Source organism: Scyliorhinus torazame, chromosome 11 (genome assembly GCF_047496885.1).
Source record: "Scyliorhinus torazame isolate Kashiwa2021f chromosome 11, sScyTor2.1, whole genome shotgun sequence".
Taxonomy (NCBI): Eukaryota; Metazoa; Chordata; class Chondrichthyes; order Carcharhiniformes; family Scyliorhinidae; genus Scyliorhinus; species Scyliorhinus torazame.
In genome coordinates, this window is record NC_092717.1 from 113,028,090 (window position 1) to 113,046,643 (window position 18,554).

Sequence of the window (18,554 nt, forward strand, 5' to 3'; positions counted from 1 at the left end):
GTCCATCTGCCCCTACCAGCCATAACTTCCACTGATAGCCGAGATCTCTGGTCATGCCACTGAAGGCTATTACTAATAGGGAATTGGCAATCGTGGTTAAGTGAGCACACCCCAAGTGGATCCCGTGGGTGGGTGGGCCATGTAGCATGTGGGAGTCATTGCTTAGCATCCCAATCACACCTTGATGCCTGGACACTGTGCTTGAACACTGCGGGAGGCAACACCACACACACAGCAGCCAACATCAGAACACCCAATGGTTGGACACAGCTCCGGGGACATGTCCATGGCCGGAGGGTGGGTGGGTGCCATGGGGAGAGGGAGATGCCTGGATAGATGGGCCAAGGGATCGGAGGCCAGCCCATGTTGCAGAAGAAAGTTACAGAGGCGGCATAATATTTGTGCACAAAGGTGTTTTTAAAAATAAATTTATAGTACCCAATTATTCTTTTCCAATTAAGGGGCAATTTAGCGTGGCCAATCCACCTGACCTGCACATCTTTGGGTTGTGGGAGTGAAACCCACGCAGACACGGGGAGTGCACAAAGGTGTTTAATATGTTTTACAATTCCCTCCTCTCCCGATGGTGCGGCTCCTCAACCTTCTACCTACAACCCCCCCACCGCAGTGCCCTCAGTGATCCTTAACGTGCTTGGCCATCCTAGCTCCACTACGTCTAGGTGTTGCCCCAGGATGCGCATCAGAGGTGGAGGCAGCCAGCTGCCGACCTCGTCCCGTGGCCTTCGATGTCCCTGGTGGGCGTCCTCTGGGGGCTCTGGGGTCGGAGGGCCTCGGCTCACTTGTCGGCAACACATGCTCAGTAATGCCACCCTGTCCCATGTGCTGACTTCATCCTCATCAGAGGGATGGAACTCGGGGTAGCTGGTGGCCACCATCGCCACTCGATGGGAAAGATCTGGGTTGGCATCCAACGCCCCCTCCTCCCAGTCAATGCCCATAGGGCCCTGGGATTCACAATCGAATGAAGGTGCAAGTGGTTTGAGCCCCGGCTGCCCTTGCATCATCTGGCTCTGCCAGCCCTCGCGGTTCCCCATGGTCTACACCATCGTGTTGACGCCCTCGGCGATGCTCCTCAGTGACTGGGCCATATTCTGCTGCGCCTTGGCAATGCCCATCTACGACTGGGACAAGCTCTGCAGCGCCTCGGCCATGCCCATCTGAGAGCGGGACATGCCCTGCAGAACCTCATCAAGGTCAGTCTGGTACTGTGTCACATCCCCAGCGTGACGGACATTGTGCCGAGATCTTGGACACCTTCACTCATGGTGCACCAGGCTTTACGCTGAGGTTGCCACCCTAGCAGTGATGGCCTCGGTGCCAGGCATCGCCGGCGACATCTCCTGCGCCCGTAGCCTCTGGGATTCCTCCATAAGAACATAAGAACTAGGAGCAGGAGTAGGCCACCTGGCCCCTCGAGCCTGCTCCACCATTCAACGAGATCATGGCTGATCTTTTGTGGACTCAGCTCCACTTTCCAGCCCAAACACCATAACCCTTAATCCCTTTATTCTTCAAAAAACGATCTATCTTTATCTTAAAAACATTTAATGAAGGAGCACATACTGCTTCACTGGGCAAGGAATTCCATAGATTCACAACCCTTTGGGTGAAGAAGTTCCTCCTAAACTCAGTCCTAAATCTACTTCCCCTTATTTTGAGGCTATGCCCCCTAGTTCTGCTTTCACCCGCCAGTGGAAACAACCTGCCCGCATCTATCCTATCTATTCCCTTCATAATCTTATATGTTTCTATAAGATCCCCCCTCATCCTTCTAAATTCCAACGAGTACAGTCCCAGTCTACTCAACCTCTCCTCGTAATCCAACCCCTTCAGCTCTGGGATTAACCTAGTGAATCTCCTCTGCACACCCTCCAGTGCCAGTATGTCCTTTCTCAAGTAAGGAGACCACACTGAACACAATACTCCAGGTGTGGCCTCACTAACACCTTATACAATTGCAGCAGAACCTCCCTAGTCTTAAATGCCATCCCTCTAGCAATGAAGGACAACATTCCATTTGCCTTCTTAATCACCTGTTGCACCTGTATACCAACTTTTTGCGACTCATGCACTAGCACACCCAGGTCTCTCTGCACAGCAGCATGTTTTAATATTTTATCATTTAAATAATGATCCCTTTTGCTGTTATTCCTACCAAAATGGATAACCACACATTTGTCAACATTGTATTCCATCTGCCAGACCCTAGCCCATTCACTTAGCCTATCCAAACCCCTCTGCAGACTTCCAGTATCCTCTGCACTTTTTGCTTTACCACTTATCTTAGTGTCGTCTGCAAACTTGGACACATTGCCCTTGGTCCCCAACTCCAAATCATCTATGTAAATTGTGAACAGTTGTGGGCCTAACACTGATCACTGAGGGACACCACTAGCTACTGATTGCCAACCAGAGAAACACCCATTAATCCCCACTCTTTCCTTTCTATTAATTAACCAATCCTCTATCCATGCTACTACTTTCCTCTTAATGCCATGCATCTTTATCTTATGCAACAACCTTTTGTGTGGCACCTTGTCAAAGGCTTTATGGAAATCCAGATATACCACATCCATTGGCTCCCCGTTATCTACCGCACTGTTAATGTCCTCAAAAAATTCCAGTAAATTAGTTAGGCACGACCTGCCCTTTATGAACCCATGCTGCGTCTGCCCAATGGGACAATTTCCATCCAGATGCCTCGCTATTTCTTCCTTGATGATAGATTCCAGCACCTTCCCTACTACCGAAGTTAAGCTCACTGGCCTATAATTACCCGCTTTCTGCCTACCTCCTTTTTTAAACAGTGGTGTCACGTTTGCTAATTTCCAATCTGCCGGGACCACCCCAGAGTCTAGTGAATTTTGGTAAATTATCACTAGTGCATTTGCACTTTCCCTAGCCATCTCTTTTAGCACTCTGGGATGCATTCCATCAGGTCCAGGAGACTTGTCTACCTTTAGCCCCATTAGCTTGCCCATCACTACCTCCTTGGTGATAACAATCCTCTCAAGGTCCTCACCTGTCATAGCCTCATTTCCATCAGTCACTGGCATGTTATTTGTGTCTTCCACTGTGAAGACCAACCCAAAAAACCTGTTCAGTTCCTCAGCCATTTCCTCATCTCCCATTATTAAATCTCCCTTCTCATCCTCTAAAGGACCAATATTTACCCTAGCCACTCTTTTTTGTTTCATGTATTTGTAGAAACGTTTCCTATCTGTTTTTATATTCTGAGCAAGTTTACTCTCATAATCTATCTTACTCTTCTTTATAGCTTTTTTAGTAGCTTTCTGTTGCCCCCTAAAGATTTCCCAGTCCTCTAGTCTCCCACTGTTCTTTGCTACTTTGTATGTTTTTTCCTTCAATTTGATACTCTCCCTTATTTCCTTAGATATCCACGGTCGATTTTCCCTCTTTTTACCGTCCTTCCTTTTTGTTGGTATAAACCTTTGCTGAGCACTGTGAAAAATCACTTGGAAGGTTCTCCACTGTTCCTCAACTGTTTCACTATAAAGTCTTTGCTCCCAGTCTACCTTAGCTAGTTCTTCTCTCATCCCATTGTAATCTCCTTTGTTTATGCACAAAACACTAGTGCTTGATTTAACCTTCTCACCCTCCACCTGTATTTTAAATTCCACCATATTGTGATCGCTCCTTCCGAGAGGACCCCTAACTATGAGATCCTGAATCAATCCTGTCTCATTACACAGGACCAGATCTAGGACTGCTTGTTCCCTCGTAGGTTCCATTACATACTGTTCTAGGAAACTATCGCGGATACATTCTATACACTCCTCCTCAAGGCTGCCTTGACCGACCTGGTTAAACCAATCAACATGTAGATTAAAATCCCCCATGATAACTGCTGTACCATTTCTACATGCATCTGTTATTTCTTTGTTTATTGCCTGCCCCACCATAATGTTACTATTTGGTGGCCTATAGATTACTCCTATCAGTGACTTTTTCGCCTTACTATTCCTGATTTCCACCCAAATGGATTCCACCTTATCCTCCATAGCACCGATGTCATCCCTTACTGTTGCCCGGATGTCATCCTTAAATAACAGAGCTACACCACCTCCCTTACCATCCACTCTGTCCTTCCGAAAAGTTTGATACCCTCGGATATTTAACTCCCAGTCGTGACCATCCTTTAACCATGTTTCAGTAATGGCCACTAAATCATAGTCATTCACGATGATTTGCGCCATCAACTCATTTACCTTATTCCGAATACTACGAGCATTCAGGTAAAGTACACTTATGTTGGCTTTTTTTACCTCTGTTCTGAATCTTAACACTTCGATCAGTAACCTCTCCTAAGTTATATTTTCTCTTAACCTTTCTCCTAATTTTCCTTGTCGTTGAATCCATATCTTCATGTAACAACCTGCCGCGTCGCTTACCATTAATGTTTTCACTTCCCGTTTTATTTCTTTTAGTATTCCTGGTCCTATTCACTGAGATCCCCTCAGTCACTGTACCTTGTACTGTCGCCCTTTTTGATTTTTGACTATGGCTTCTCTGCCTTACACTTTCCCCCTTACTGCCTTTTATTTCTGTCCTTGTTTTACTACCTTCCAACTTCCTGCATCGGTTCCCATCCCCCTGCCACATTAGTTTAAACTCTCCCGAACAGCTCTAGCAAACACCCCCCCAAGGACATCGGGTCCAGTCCTGCCCAGGTGCAGACCGTCTGGTTTGTACTGGTCCCACCTCCCCCAGAACCGGTTCCAATGTCCCAGAAATTTGAATTCCTCCCTCTTGCACCATCTCTCGAGCCACGCATTCATCCTCTCAATCCTGACATTCCTACTCTGACTAGCTCGTGGCACTGGTAGCAATCCTAAGATTACTACCTTTGAGGTCCTACTTTTTAGTTTAACTCCTAGCTCCCTAAATTCAGCTTGTAGGACCTCGTCCCGTTTTTTAACCTATATAGTTGGTGCCTATGTGCACCACGACAGCTGGCTGTCACCCTCCCCCCCCAGAATGTCCTGCAGCCGCTCCGAGACATCCTTGACCCTTGCACCAGGGAGGCAACATACCATCCTGGAGTCTCGATTGCGTCCGCAGATCCGCCTGTCTATTCCCCTTACAATTGAGTCCCCTATCACTATAGCCCTGCCATTCTTCTTCCTGCCCAGCTGTGCAGCAGAGCCAGCCACGGTGGCATGAACCTGGCTGCTGCTGCCTTCCCCTGGTGAGCCATCTCCCTCAACAGTATCCAAAGCGGTATATCTGTTTTGCAGGGAGATGACTGCAGAGGACACCTGCACTGCCTTCCTACTCTTGCTCTGTCTTTTGGTCACCCATTTTCTATCTCCCTCAGTACCTTTCACCTGCGGTGTGACCAACTCGCTAAACGTGCTATCCACGACATCCTCAGAATCGCGGATGCTCCAAAGTGAGTCCATCCGCAGCTCCAGAGCCGTCAAGCGGTCTAACAGGAGCTGCAACTGGACACACTTCTTGCACGTGAAGGAGCCAGGGACAGTGGACGTGTCCCTGAGCTCCCACATCGCACGCGAGGAGCATGACACGGGTCTGAGATCTCCTGCCATGTCTTAAACCTTCGGTTAACTTCAACAACTACAATTTCAACAAAAAAAACAACAAAGGAAAAATAAATAAATAAAGCAATGAAAAGAAACAGAAAAACAGAAACACTACTTACCAGTCACTTACCAGGGATAAAAAGCACTTCCTCCCCACCCAGCTTCGAATTCCCACCTAGATTCAAATTTCCAAACTCACTCTTAGCTGTGTCTCACTCCTGGCTCTGTCTTCTCTGGCTCACTGGGAGAACTCACTGGAAGTGAGTTTACAAGTTGCTCTTTTTAAACTGTCCTGAATTGACTCCCCTCCCCCACCTGCTTTTAGATCAAGGTAGATTTAAGTGACTGACACTTAACTGCCAACCAGTTATGTGAGTGGGTGGGGCAGCCCTTGTTAACCCACACTGCACAATACTAGCTTAATTTAAATTACTTTAAACTCCTGAAATTTAAAAGGAGCTGCTTTACTGATTTAATTCAATTCCCACCTAGATTCAAATTCCCAAACACGGTATGGACCTGCTGGAGTGCTGCTGACATCGCCCCCTGAATATGTTGGCTGCTCACTATCATCTCCAAAAGTTCCGATATCTCTATACCACAGGCTCAGCATCAGGCTGGGACCCAACTGGGTCCTGGGATCCAGCAATCCTCTGACTGCTGTCCCGGCTAGGTTCCTGCCTCCACCTGATGTGCATCATCAGCAGTGTGGTGCTCACCAGATTGTGCCATGTGGAGGGTGGGGTGACATCTGTGTCGTGACTATAATGCTTGCATCCTCGGAACTCTCCTCTGAGGTGGTCTCGTGCGAGGCAGGAGAAGGAGCCACCCAAGATGGCAGATGCCGTCGGCTGGGGGACCTGCGGGAGAATGGACATGTGGTCAGTGGGAGGGATAGGTCAGTCAGTCAGTAAGACAATAACGACTTCCGGTGACGGTGGGCGGGAGGCGGCCGCACAATGGAGAGCTCCCGCTCGGGAACGGCATTTTCGGGGCTTTAAGCCCGGTCCCAGGGTCCACGGAGGCGGCAGAAGCAGGGAGAAGGCACGGAGGAGGCACAGTGAAGACACAGGAGGGAAAAAAACCCAAAGAAAAATGTCGAGGGTGAGCAAAAAAACGGCCGAAAAAAAACCAGCTGGAGGTCCGTCGGGGAGTGGAAAGGTCACCGCGGGGTCACCAGGAAAAATGGAGGCTGGAGCACCAGGGAAGGCCGCACTGCTTACTGCTGAAGAAATAACCAAGGTGATGGCTGCGGAATTTGAAAAGCAGTTGGCGCAGATTGCGAAATGCATGGAGACGGTGAGGAAGGAGATGAGGGAGGTTTTGAGTGTGCTGGTGGAGGAGGCGGTTTCCCCGGTGAGGACGGAGGTGGCGAGCGCAGTGGCGGAGGTGCGAGAGCAAGGGGAGGCGCTGACGGAAGTGAAGGAGATGTTATTGCAGCATGGTGATCAACTTGCCTCAATGAGGAAAGAGATGCGGAAGGTGATGGATACTAACAAGGATCTGTGAGGAAAAATAGAAGACCTGGAAAATAGATCCAGGCGACAGAACTTGAGGATTGTGGGGCTGCCCGAAGGAGTTGAAGGACCGAAGCCGACTGAGTATTTTGCCGCGATGCTGGCAAAACTATTGGGGGAGGGGGAGGATCCCTCCCGATATGAACTGGATCAGGCTCATCGGTCGTGGAGGCCTGTACCAAAGGCGAGTGAGCCGCCAAGGGCAGTGACTCTGTGCTTCCGTAGGTACAGGGTGAAGGAGAAGGTCCTGAGCTGGGCCAAGCAGAAGCGGGTGGTGCAGTGGGCTGGAGCTGGTATACGTGTATACCAGGACTTTACGGTGGAGCTGGCAAGGAGGCGGGCTGCCTTCAACCGGGTGAAGAGGGCATTGTACATTAGCAAGGTGCGGTGCGGCATTGTATATCCAGCGAAGCTGAGGGTGACTTACAAGCTCAGGGACTTTTATTTTGGAACGGCGGAAGCAGCAGAGGAGTTTGCGAAAGCAGAAGGACTGTGGCAGAACTGACAAATTGAGGAATGGCCATGTGCCGATGTAACCTCATGACTGTATTTTCTTCTTTTTTGTATCACTGCGCGCGGGTGTAGAGATTAAAGGAGCCAATGTGGTATATATTTGGACAAGGGAAGGGACGGGACTTTCACTCGAAATGAGAGTTCTTTGGGGTGTAGGTGGATATGCGGGGTTTGTGTGCTAAAAGGGGATCTTTGGGCTTTCCTGGGGCTGGGCAAGTGGGAAAGGGACCCGGGCGGGGGCCTCCACGCTGGCCGGTTTGTGCCGGCCAGTGAACGGGAGTGAGGTGGGGGGAGGGGCTGCGGCCATCGGAGCCTGGCAGAACAGGGTCCGAGTGGTCTAGCCGGGGTGGAAAGTTGGGGGGGAAGGAACCGAGGTTGGGGGAGGAGTTTTACAAGAGGCAGTGGACGGGAGGAGCTGTGTAAGATTAAGGGTGACTACGGGTAATCCCTGATTCCTTTTTGTCATTTGTTTATGTAAACATGCGGGTTGAGGTTTGGGGGTTGGTGGGTAGATGGGATCGTTGTTATTATGGGGACTGACATATCTTGCTGATTATTGTTTATTGTTGATGGATGTAAATGTGGGAGAAAATGTGAAAATGGAGGAGAATAAAATTTAAAAAAAAAAAGTAAGACAATACCAACTCACGTCTGATAGGTCCTCTGGATGGAGCCCGGTGGTTCCTCACTTCTGCGGTGTCCGCCAGCCTCTGCGTGGGTGACCAATTTGTCCTCGGCCACCCCAGTCACCTCCAGGGCATGCTCCTCGAAGGAGGCGAGGACTCTTAAGTCCGGCACTCCTCCACCAGTTTGGGCCCACTCCTGACGATTATGGGAAAGCTTTTCCTGAGGAGACACAGAGAGGGCATCGCTGGACACACTGTGGTGGGAGGAGTGTGTGTGAAAAGGGAGGGTTGGGGTGGGGAGCTTGAAGGGGGAAGAGGGAAGGTTGGGGGTCGCAGGGAGTTGGGGGGGTGCACCTGGGGGGATGGGGGGGCTGATTTGGTGTCTACTCACTTGTGCTGCCCGGTGTAAGCCGTTGACCTTTTTTCAGCACTGAAGGCCCGTCCTCCTGGTCACACACCCCGAGCTCACAGCTGCCGCCACCTAGTCCCAGGCTGCTCTAGCTGCCCTATGGCTCACCCTCCGGGACCCTCGGGACTACAGGACATCTCTCCTGGCCTCCACAGCATCTAGCAGCCTCCCCAGATCTGCGTCCCCGAATCTTGGGGCTAGTCTCCTTGGCACCATTGTTGTGAGCTGGCTGGGGTTGTGAGGCACGATCAATTTGGCTGGAGACGAAGTTGAATTCAAACTGAGGCTTTATTAGTATCTGAAGTGTGGTCTCCTGCAGCAGCTGACGAAATGGCTGCTAGCTGAAGGCAACGCATATTTATAACCCGGCTCCTGGGCGGAGCTAGCATGCAGGGGCCCAGGTGAACCAGTAGTGCAGGTTCTACCGTACAACCCTGAATATAGGAACACAGTGGTTTTACCACATTCACCCCCTGTTAAAATTAAGTCCGGTGGGGGTGGTGGATAACTATATACAATTCGCAATCTTTAATATTTACAGAATAGTGAAAAAAAAATGTCTCTGGTCATCCTGTGGGCCGGTCAGATGTTCAGCTGGTCCGGCGCCTTGATCGTCTTCTGGGATCGATGAAGTGGAGCCGGCGATGTTGGTGCTGTTGTGGTCAAAGTTGACTCCGGGAGCGTGCCAAAATCCTCTTCATCAACGGGGGTGGGCAGGGGGACGACGGACGGTCCCGGGGGGGGGGGGGGGAGATGGGGGCGGCGGGGGAGGGGAGGGTGGCGCTGGGGGCGACGGGGGTGGTGTGGGGGCGGAACCTGCTGGTGCCAGGTCTCTGAGGGAGACGGTATCCTGGCGGCCGTCGGGGAACGCCCAGTAGGCGTACTGTGGGTTTGCGTGGAGCAGGTGCACCCTTTCCACCAACGGATCCGCCTTGTGGAGCTGCACATGTTTACGGAGAAGCATGGTTCCCGGAGCTGTGAGCCAAGTTGGGAGTTATACCCCGGATGTGGACTTCCCGGGGAAGGCAAAAAGGTGTTCATGCGGTGTACTGTGAGTATCAGTGCAAAGTAATTAGCGAATGGAATGTAGTGCATCAGGGAGGACCTCCTGCCAGCGGGAGGCCGCGAGATTTCTGGACCGTAGGGACAGCTGGACGGCCCTCCATACCGTCCCATTCTCCCTTTCTACCTCTCCGTTTCCCCGGGGGTTGTAGCTCGTCGTTCTGCTGGAGGTGATACCCCTGCTGAGCAGGAACTGGCGTAGCTCATCACTCATGAATGAGGATCCCCTGTCACTGTGGATGTAGGCGGGGAAGCCGAACAGAGTGAAGATAGAATTAAGGGCTTTAATGACGGTGGCAGACGTCATGTCGGGGCATGGGATGGCGAAGGGAAAACGGGAGTATTCATCGATCACACTGAGGAAATACGTGTGTCGGTCGGAGGAGGGGAGGGGGCCTTTGAAATCCACGCTGAAGCGTTCAAAGGGGCGGGAGGCCTTCACCAGGTGCACGTGGTCCGGAGGGTAGAAGTGTGGTTTGCACTCCGCACAGACCTGGCAGTCCTTGGTGATCGTCCTTACTTCCTCGACGGAGTAGGGCAAATTTTGTGCCTTAATGAAGTGGTACAACTGAGTGACCCCTGGGTGACAAAGGCTGTCGTGCAGGGTCCGGAGTCGGTCTACCTGTGCGCTGGCACATGTACCTCGGGATAGGGCATCTGGGGGCTCGTTGAGTTTGCCAGGGCGATACTTAATCTCGTAGTTATAGGTGGAGAGCTCGATTCTCCACCGCAAGATTTTGTCATTTTTGATCGTGCCCCGCTGTGTGTTGTTGAACATGAAGGCTACCGACTGTTGGTCAGTGAGGAGAGTGAATCTCCTGCCGGCCAGGTAATGCCTCCAATGTCGCACAGCCTCAACGATAGCCTGGGCCTCCTTTTCGACGGATGAGTGCCGAATTTCGGAGGCGTGGGGGATGCGGGAAAAGAATGCCACGGGCCTGCCTGCCTGGTTGAGGGTGGCGGCAAGGGCGACGTCCGATGCGTCGCTTTCTACTTGGAAAGGAAGTGTTTCGTCTACAGTGTGCATTCCAGCTTTGCCAATATCAGCTCTGATACGGGCGAAAGCCTGTTGGGCCTCGGCCGTCAGGGGGAAATGAGTTTACTGTATGAGTCGGCGGGCAGTGTCCGCATAGTTTGGGACCCACTGAGCGTAATACGAGAAGAACCCCAGGCAGCGTTTGAGGGCCTTGGGGCAGTGGGGGAGGGGAAGCTCCATGAGGGGCGCATGCGGTCGGGATCGGGCCCCAGAACTCCGTTCTGGACCACGTAGCCGAGGATGGCTAAGCGGTTTGTACGGAACCCACACTTCTCCTTGTTATACGTGAGGTTGAGGAGAGTGGCGGTGCGGAGAAATGTAGCGAGGTTGGCGTCGTGGTCCTGCTGATCATGGCCGCAGATGGTCACATTGTCTAGGTACGGGAAACGTGGCCCGCAAGCCGTACCAGTCGACCATTCAGTCCATCTCCCTTTGGAAGACTGAAACCCCATTGGTGACGCCAAAGGGGACCCTACGGAAGTGGTATAGCCGTCCGTCTGCCTCGAAGGTGGTGTATGGCCGGTCCGATTTACGGATGGGGAGCTGGTGGTAAGCGGGTTTCAGGTCCACCGTTGAGAAGACCCGGTACTGTGCAATCTGGTTAACCATGTCAGATATGCATGGGAGGGGGTACGCGTCGAGCTGCGTGTACCTGTTGATGGTCTGGCTGTAGTCCACGACCATTTGATTTCTCTCCCCAGACTTAACCACTACCACTTGAGCTCTCCAGGGGCTGTTGCTGGCCTCGATAATACCCTCCTTAAGCAGCCGCCGGACCTCGGACCTGATGAAGGCCTTATCCTGGGTGCTGTACCGTCTACTCCTGGTGGCGACGGGTTTGCAATCTGGAGTTAGATTGGAAAAGAGGGAGGGAGGATCGACCTTTAAGGTCGCGAGGCCGCACACAGTGAGGGGTGGTAAGGGTCCGCCGAATTTAAGGGTCAGGCTCTGGAGGTTGCATTGAAAATCCAGGCCAAGGATAAGTGCAGCACAGAGGTTAGGGAGGACGTAGAGGCGAAAACCATGGAAGTCTACGCCTTGGACTGTGAGCGTGACTGTGCAGTACCCCCGGATCGCTACCTGATGGGATCCGGAGGCCAGGGAGATACTTTGGTTGGTAGGGTGTACCTTAAGGGAGCAGCGCCTTACCGTATTTGGATGTACAAAGCTCTGGGAGTCCAGTAGGCAGGAGATCACGTGGCCGTTGACGTTCACGCTGGTGGATGCGTTGGTCAGAGTGTGTCGTCTGGACTAGTCGATTACCATGGATGCAAGTCGTGGTTGATCGTCGGGTAGTGAGGCGGCCACTGCGTCGGTGTCCTGAAACGCCGTTGGTCTCCGTGTGCTGCGGGGTGGACAAGATGGTGGCGCCCGGAGGTCCTGGGGGGTCACAAAATGGCGGCGCCCATGGAACGCACGTTGCGCGGGTGGAGCAAGATGGCGGCGCCCATGAAACGCATGTGTTGTGCGGGGGAGAAGATGGCAGTGCCCATTGCTCGCACATTGCCTGGGGAAGAGGGGAGGATAGCGGCGCCCATTGTCCGTGACCGGGGGCGGGGGGGTGGGGGCAGTAGTGCAGGTTCTACCATACAACCCTTAATATAGGAACACAGCGGTTTACCACAGGTTGGCTGGGCAAGTGCTGCTTAAGTGTTGCTCGACCTTGTTAGCGGGGAGCTGGCGAGGGCGGTCCCGGAAAATCAGCTGCCGAGCCTTCATTTGCTGCGAGAAGCCCGTGAGGCTCGTTAAGTGGACCAATTAATGTTGAATTGCCTTACAAGTCTCTCTGGGGCAAGCGCCGGGACGTTCGCGGCAGTTCTCGCATGCGACCACACTTAGAAATTTTCTGGAAATTTTGTGTGTGTATGCATGTGTCAGTGAATAATTCTTCAACTAAAGAGATATTTACTAATCTCAAGTTCAATAAGGATCAAATTTTAAAAGAAATAAATCACACAGAGATTGAACTGCAATACTATGCCATCCTTGAAGGGGATGATAAGATTTTACCTGAATAGGTAGTATTATATCATTTTGTCTTACCACTGAACCAATTACAGCATCTTCCCGTTGTATGGCTTTCTTCAGGTGCGTATCAGCATCAGCCAAAGCCCAAAAGTTGCATTGAATTGGAAAGGACATTTGCTGATCAACATCTTCTCCAAACTTTTTTCCAGAAATAAACACTGTGGTACTCCTGGTCTCTAAAACTAATACATATGAAGTGGAAGACATTTTCAATGCAAAGTTCTATAAAACGTGAACTATTTAGTGCACATGGTAGTGAGGTATGCACCATACCTGTCTGAAGTAATTTAAGTTTGTCTTTTTTGTGAGAAAAAAGTTCTCCTATATAGCAGATACCTCCCTTGGCCAGTAAGGCAGAGCCAGCTTGAACTCTGGCAGTGCCAGTTCCATGTTCATCTTTGGAGACTGTAGCAAAAATCTCATATGATGGTAAATGTCGTACTCCGCAAGGCACAAGGCTCAGACTATATGTTAACAGCCTGTGGAAAAATATAGAAATCTTTAGGAAAACAGGCCCAGATAAAAATCTACAGAGAAATTTAAGAGGGAATTTGATTCTCATAGTAAAGATTGCAAAAGGCATGGGTATCATACAAAAATGGAAAGATTGTTGTTATGAGTTTAGGTAGAATTGAATGTTACCAATAGAAAGTGAAGAAGGCGGTGAGTCTAGGTTTACTTTTCTCACAGGCTGATCAAACTGCAGTGTAGGATGCCAGGAGTCAAGATTGATTCATGGGGGCAGCATGGCGGCGCAGTGGTTATCATTGCTGCCTCATGACACCGAGGTCGATCCTGACTTTGGGTCACTGTCCGTGTGGAGTTTGCACATTCTCCCTGTGTTTGCGTGGGTTTTGCCCCCACAACCTAAAGATGTGCAGGGTAGGTGGATTGGCCATGCTAAATTGCCCCTTAATTGGAAAAAATGAATTGGGTACTCTAATATTTTTTTAAAAATTGATTCGCTTTTGACCCTTAAGACTGCATTAGATGGATTTATGCATACCAAGGTTATCATATGATATGGAAGGTATTTCCTGGATATAATTCCGAGATAAAGAAAGGGGCAGGGGCTTGCCTAATAGCATATGAAGGGTTGCGCAGAACCTTCTTCAAGGACTTCAGAATTTGCAACAGATCTGTTTTCCTGCTTCTCCCAGACATTTGAGGGGTCTGTTGTGCACTGAAGCTATAGATGCGGCTAGTATGATATGGACCTGATGGCTTGTGGTAGTCACCACTGATGTATATATTGTATATATAGGATATTGATATAAGTGCTTTATGGTAAGGCCCCTGTGCTACAGGTACGGGGGTAGATCCCTGCCTGCTGGCTCCCCCAGTAAGCAGAGTATAAATATGTGTGCTCCCAGTACAGCAGCCATTTCGTCAGCTGCTGTAGGAGGCCACACATCTCAGTGTAATAAAGCCTCGATTACATCCTACTTTCGTCTTTGTGTAATTGATCGTGCATCAATTTATGACACTGAGTTTTTCAGAAGATGGACCTCCACATCAAGCCGGATCACCTGCAGCTGGATCCGCAAGCAGACAACGCCAAAAAGGACTTTGAACATTGGCTAGCCTGTTTTGAAGTGTACATCGGGTCTGCGCCAGACGAAATTCCAGAAGCACAGAAGCTCCAGATCCTTTACACGCGGCTGAGCTCCAACGTCTTTCCACTTGTCCAGGACACGCCGACCTACACAGAGGCCATGGCGCTACTGAAGGAAAACTACGCTCAGCGGACTAACACACTCTACGCCAGGCAACTCCTCTCCACGCGGCATCAACTTCCCGGTGTGTCGGTGCAAGATTTCTGGCACGCCCTGCTCCCCCTAGTTAGAGACTGTGACTGTCAGGCCGTTTCGGCCACGGAACACTCGAATTTGCGAATGAGAGATGCATTTGTTACGGGCATAGGGTCTGACTACATCTGCCAGCGCCTCTTAGAGGGGGCCACGGTCGAACCCGCGGGACCAAAAAACTAGCGCTTTCACTTACGGTCGCATCACGCAACATTCAGGCCTTTGCCCCCGACCGAGCGGCCCACCGCCCCTGTGCATCGTGGACTCCGCAGACAGCCACCCCATCGTGGACCCCATCAGTGACCGCCCTCAGCCAATCCCACGCCTGTGCCGTGCGGCAGCCAACCAACCCTGGGGGGCCCAAATGCTACTTCTGTGGGCAGTCGAAACCCCCCTGACAGCGCTGCCCGGCGCAGAGCGCCCTCTACAAGGCCTGTGGCAAGAAGGGACATTTCGCTGCAGTGTGCCACACCCGCTCAATCGCCGCTATTGTCCCAGCACCCCCCACGTGCAGCCAGTGGGCGCTGCCATCTTCCCCTCCTAGGATCATGTGCAGCCAGTGGATGGCGCGATCTTGCTCGACTCGCAACATGTGCGGCCCGTGGGCGCCGCCATCTTGTTCCTCCAAGGACCAACGGGCGCCGCCATCTTGCTTTCCCCACGACACGTGCGACCCATGGGCGCCGCCATCCTACCCGACTCAGGACCCATGCCCGTCGGGCACCTCATCTGGCCGCTCATCGCCTGCAACCGCCAACGACCAGCCGCGTCTCGCCTCGGTCATGATTGACCAGTCTCGACCACACAACCTCGCGACTGCTTCAACTAAAGTGAAAGTAAACGGGCACGAGATCTCCTGCCTGCTGGACTCCGGGAGCACTGAGAGCTTCGTTCACCCCGATAAGGTAAGGTGCTGCTCCCTCGCTGTACACCCCGCTAACCAGAGAATCTCCCTGGCCTCCGGGTCCCACTCCGTGGCGATCCGGGGATACTGCATCGCCACTCTCACTGTCCAGAGCGTGGAGTTCAGCGGTTTCCACCTCTACGTCCTCCCTAACCTCTGCGCTGCCTTGCTACTCAGCCTGGACGTCCAGTGCAACCTCCAGAGCCTAACCCTGAAATTCGGTGGGCCCCTACCACCCCTTATTGTGTGCAGCCTCATGACCCTTAAGGTCGACCCACCTTCCCTTTTTGCAAACCTTACCCCAGATTGCAAACCCGTCACCACCTGGAGCAGACGGTACAGCGCCCAGGGCTGAAGTCCAGCGGCTGCTTCTGGAAGGCATCATCAAGGCCAGCAACAGCCCCTGGAGAGCCCAAGTGGTAGTGGTCAAAACTGGGGAGAAAAATAGGATGGTCGTTGACTACAGTCAGACCATCAATCGGTACACGCAGCTCGACACGTACCCCCTCCCACACATATCTGATATGATCAATCAGATTGTACAGGACCGGGTCATCTCGACAGTAGACCTGAAATCTGCCTACCACCAGCTCCCCATCCACAAGGCGGACCGCCCATACACTGCGTTCGAGGCAGACGGCCGCCTTTACCACTTTCTTAGGGTTCCCTTCGGCGTCACCAACGGGGTCTCGGTCTTCCAACGGGAGATGGACCGAATGGTTGACCGGTACGGGCTGCTGGCCAATTTCCCGTACCTGGACCATCTGCGGCCACGATCAGCTGGACCATGACGCCAACCTTGCCAAATTTCTCCACACCGCCACTCTCCTCAACCTCACGTATAACAAGGAAAAGTGCGTGTTAAGCACGAACCGCTTAGCCATCCTCGGCTATTTGGTCCAGAACGGAGTTCTTGGGCCCGACCCCGATCGCATGCGCCCCCTCATGGAACTCCCCCTCCCCCAACGCCCCAAGGTCCCTCAAACGTTGCCTGGGGTTCTTTTCGTATTATGCCCAGTGGGTCCCAAACTATGCGGACAAGGCCCGCCCACTCATTCAATCCACTGTTTTTCCTCTGACAGCCGAGGCTCACCAGGTCTTTAACCGTATCAAGGCCGACATCGCCACAGCCGCGATGCACGCGGTCGATGAGATGCTCCCCTTCCAAGTTGAGAGCGATGCATCAGACGTCGCTCTGGCCGCCACCCTCAACCAGGCTGCCAGACCCGTGGCATTCTTTTCCTGCACCCTCCATGCCTCCGAAATTCGGCACTCCTCCGTCGAAAAAGAGGCCCAAGCCATCGTTGAAGCTGTGCGGCATTGGAGGCATTACTTGGCCGGCAGGAGATTCACTTTCCTCACTGACCAACTGTCTGTTGCCTTCGTGTTTAATAACACATAGCGGAGCAAGATCAAAAACGATAAAATCTTGAGGTGGAAGATCGAGCTCTCCACCTACAATTACGAGATTTTGTATCGCCCCGGTAAACTCAACGAGCCCCCCGATGCCCTATCCCGAGGTACATATGCCTGCGCACAAGTGGACCGACTCCGGAACCTGCACGACAACCTCTGTCACCCAGGGTCACACGTTTTTACCATTTCATCAAGGCCCGCAACCTGCCCTACTTCATCAAGGAAGTCAGGGCGATCACCAGAGACTGCCAGGTCTGCGCGGAGTGTAAACCGCACTTCCACCGGCCAGACCCTGCGCGCCTGGTGAAGGCCTCCCACCCCTTTGAACGGCTCAGCGTGGACTTCAAAGGGCCCCTCCCCTCCACCGACCGCAACACGTGCTTTCTCAGTGTGGTCGATGAATATTCCCAATTCCCCTTTGCCGTCCCATGCCCTGACATGACGTCTGCCACCATCATCAAAGCCCTCAACACCATCTTTGCTCTGTTTGGCTTCCCCGCCTACGTCCACAGCGACTGGGGATCCTCATTCATGAGCGATGAGCTGCGCCAGTACCTGCTCAACAGGGGCATTGCCTCGAACAGGATGACCAGCTGCAACCTCAGGGGAAATAGGCAGGTGGAGAGGGAGAATGGGACGGTCTGGAGGGCCGTTCAGCTGGCCCTACGTTGCAGAAAACTCCCGACCTCCCGCTGGCAGGAGGTCCTCCCCGACGCACTTCACTCCATTCGGTCGCTCCCGTGCACCGCGACTAATGAAACCCCCCATGAACGTCTCTTTGCCTTCCCTAGGAAGTCCACCTCCGGGGTTTCACTCCCGACATGGCTGGCAGCTCCAGGACCCGTTCTCCTCCATAAACACGTTCGACTCCACAAGGCGGGCCCGTTGGTTGTGAGGGTACAGCTACTTCACGCTAACCCGCAGTATGCCTACGTAGCATACCCCGACGGCTGCCAAGACACAGTCTTCCTCAGGGACCTGGCACCAGCTGGTTCCCCCGCTCCCCACCCCGACGCACCCCACCGCAGCCCCCGCTCCGGGACAATCCGTCCTCCCCTTGCTCACACCCGGGGATGAAGACGATTACGACACGCTCCCGGAGTCACCAAAGACCAAGTCGCCGCCAGAGTCGCCACCAGCACTGCGGCGCTCTTAACGACAGATCAAGGCACCGGACCGCCTGAATTTGTAATATTATCTATACTTTTAAAACACAACTTTCTGTATATAGTTCTCCACCCCCCCCCCCCTCCCCCCCACTGGACTCATTTTTTTTAACAGGGGGTGAATGTGGTAGTCACCACTGATGTATATATTGTATATATAGGATGTTGATATAGGTGCTTTACGGTAAGGCCCCTGTACTACAGGTACGGGGGTAGATCCCTGCCTTCTGGCTCCGCACAATAGGTGGAGTATAAATATGTGTGCTCCCAGTACAGCAGCTATTTCATTAGCTGCTGTAGGAGGCCACACATCTCAGTGTAATAAAGCCTCGATTACATCCTACTCTCGTCTTTGTGTAATTGATCATGCATCATGGCTTTTGGTTATCCTGGGTATATAAACAATTGTCCAGCCTCCACTGGGGCTGTTTAGCACACTGGGCTAAATCGCTGGCTTTGAAAGCAGACCAAGGCAGGCCAGCAG

The 18,554-nt window shown here is 52.2% G+C and overlaps 1 protein-coding gene across 1 annotated transcript in view; it reads right to left on the reverse strand.

The window, feature by feature from the left end:
• The window catches only part of mcmdc2 (minichromosome maintenance domain containing 2), a 204,277-nt gene that overhangs the window by 74,373 nt on the left and 111,350 nt on the right, over positions 1–18,554 (reverse strand). Inside the window, exons 9-10 of the mRNA XM_072467634.1 lie at positions 13,050–13,255; positions 12,792–12,958 (exon numbers count right to left, since the gene is read on the reverse strand). Coding sequence (XP_072323735.1) covers positions 12,792–12,958; positions 13,050–13,255 — 373 coding nt within the window. The remainder of the gene's footprint in view (positions 1–12,791; positions 12,959–13,049; positions 13,256–18,554) is intronic.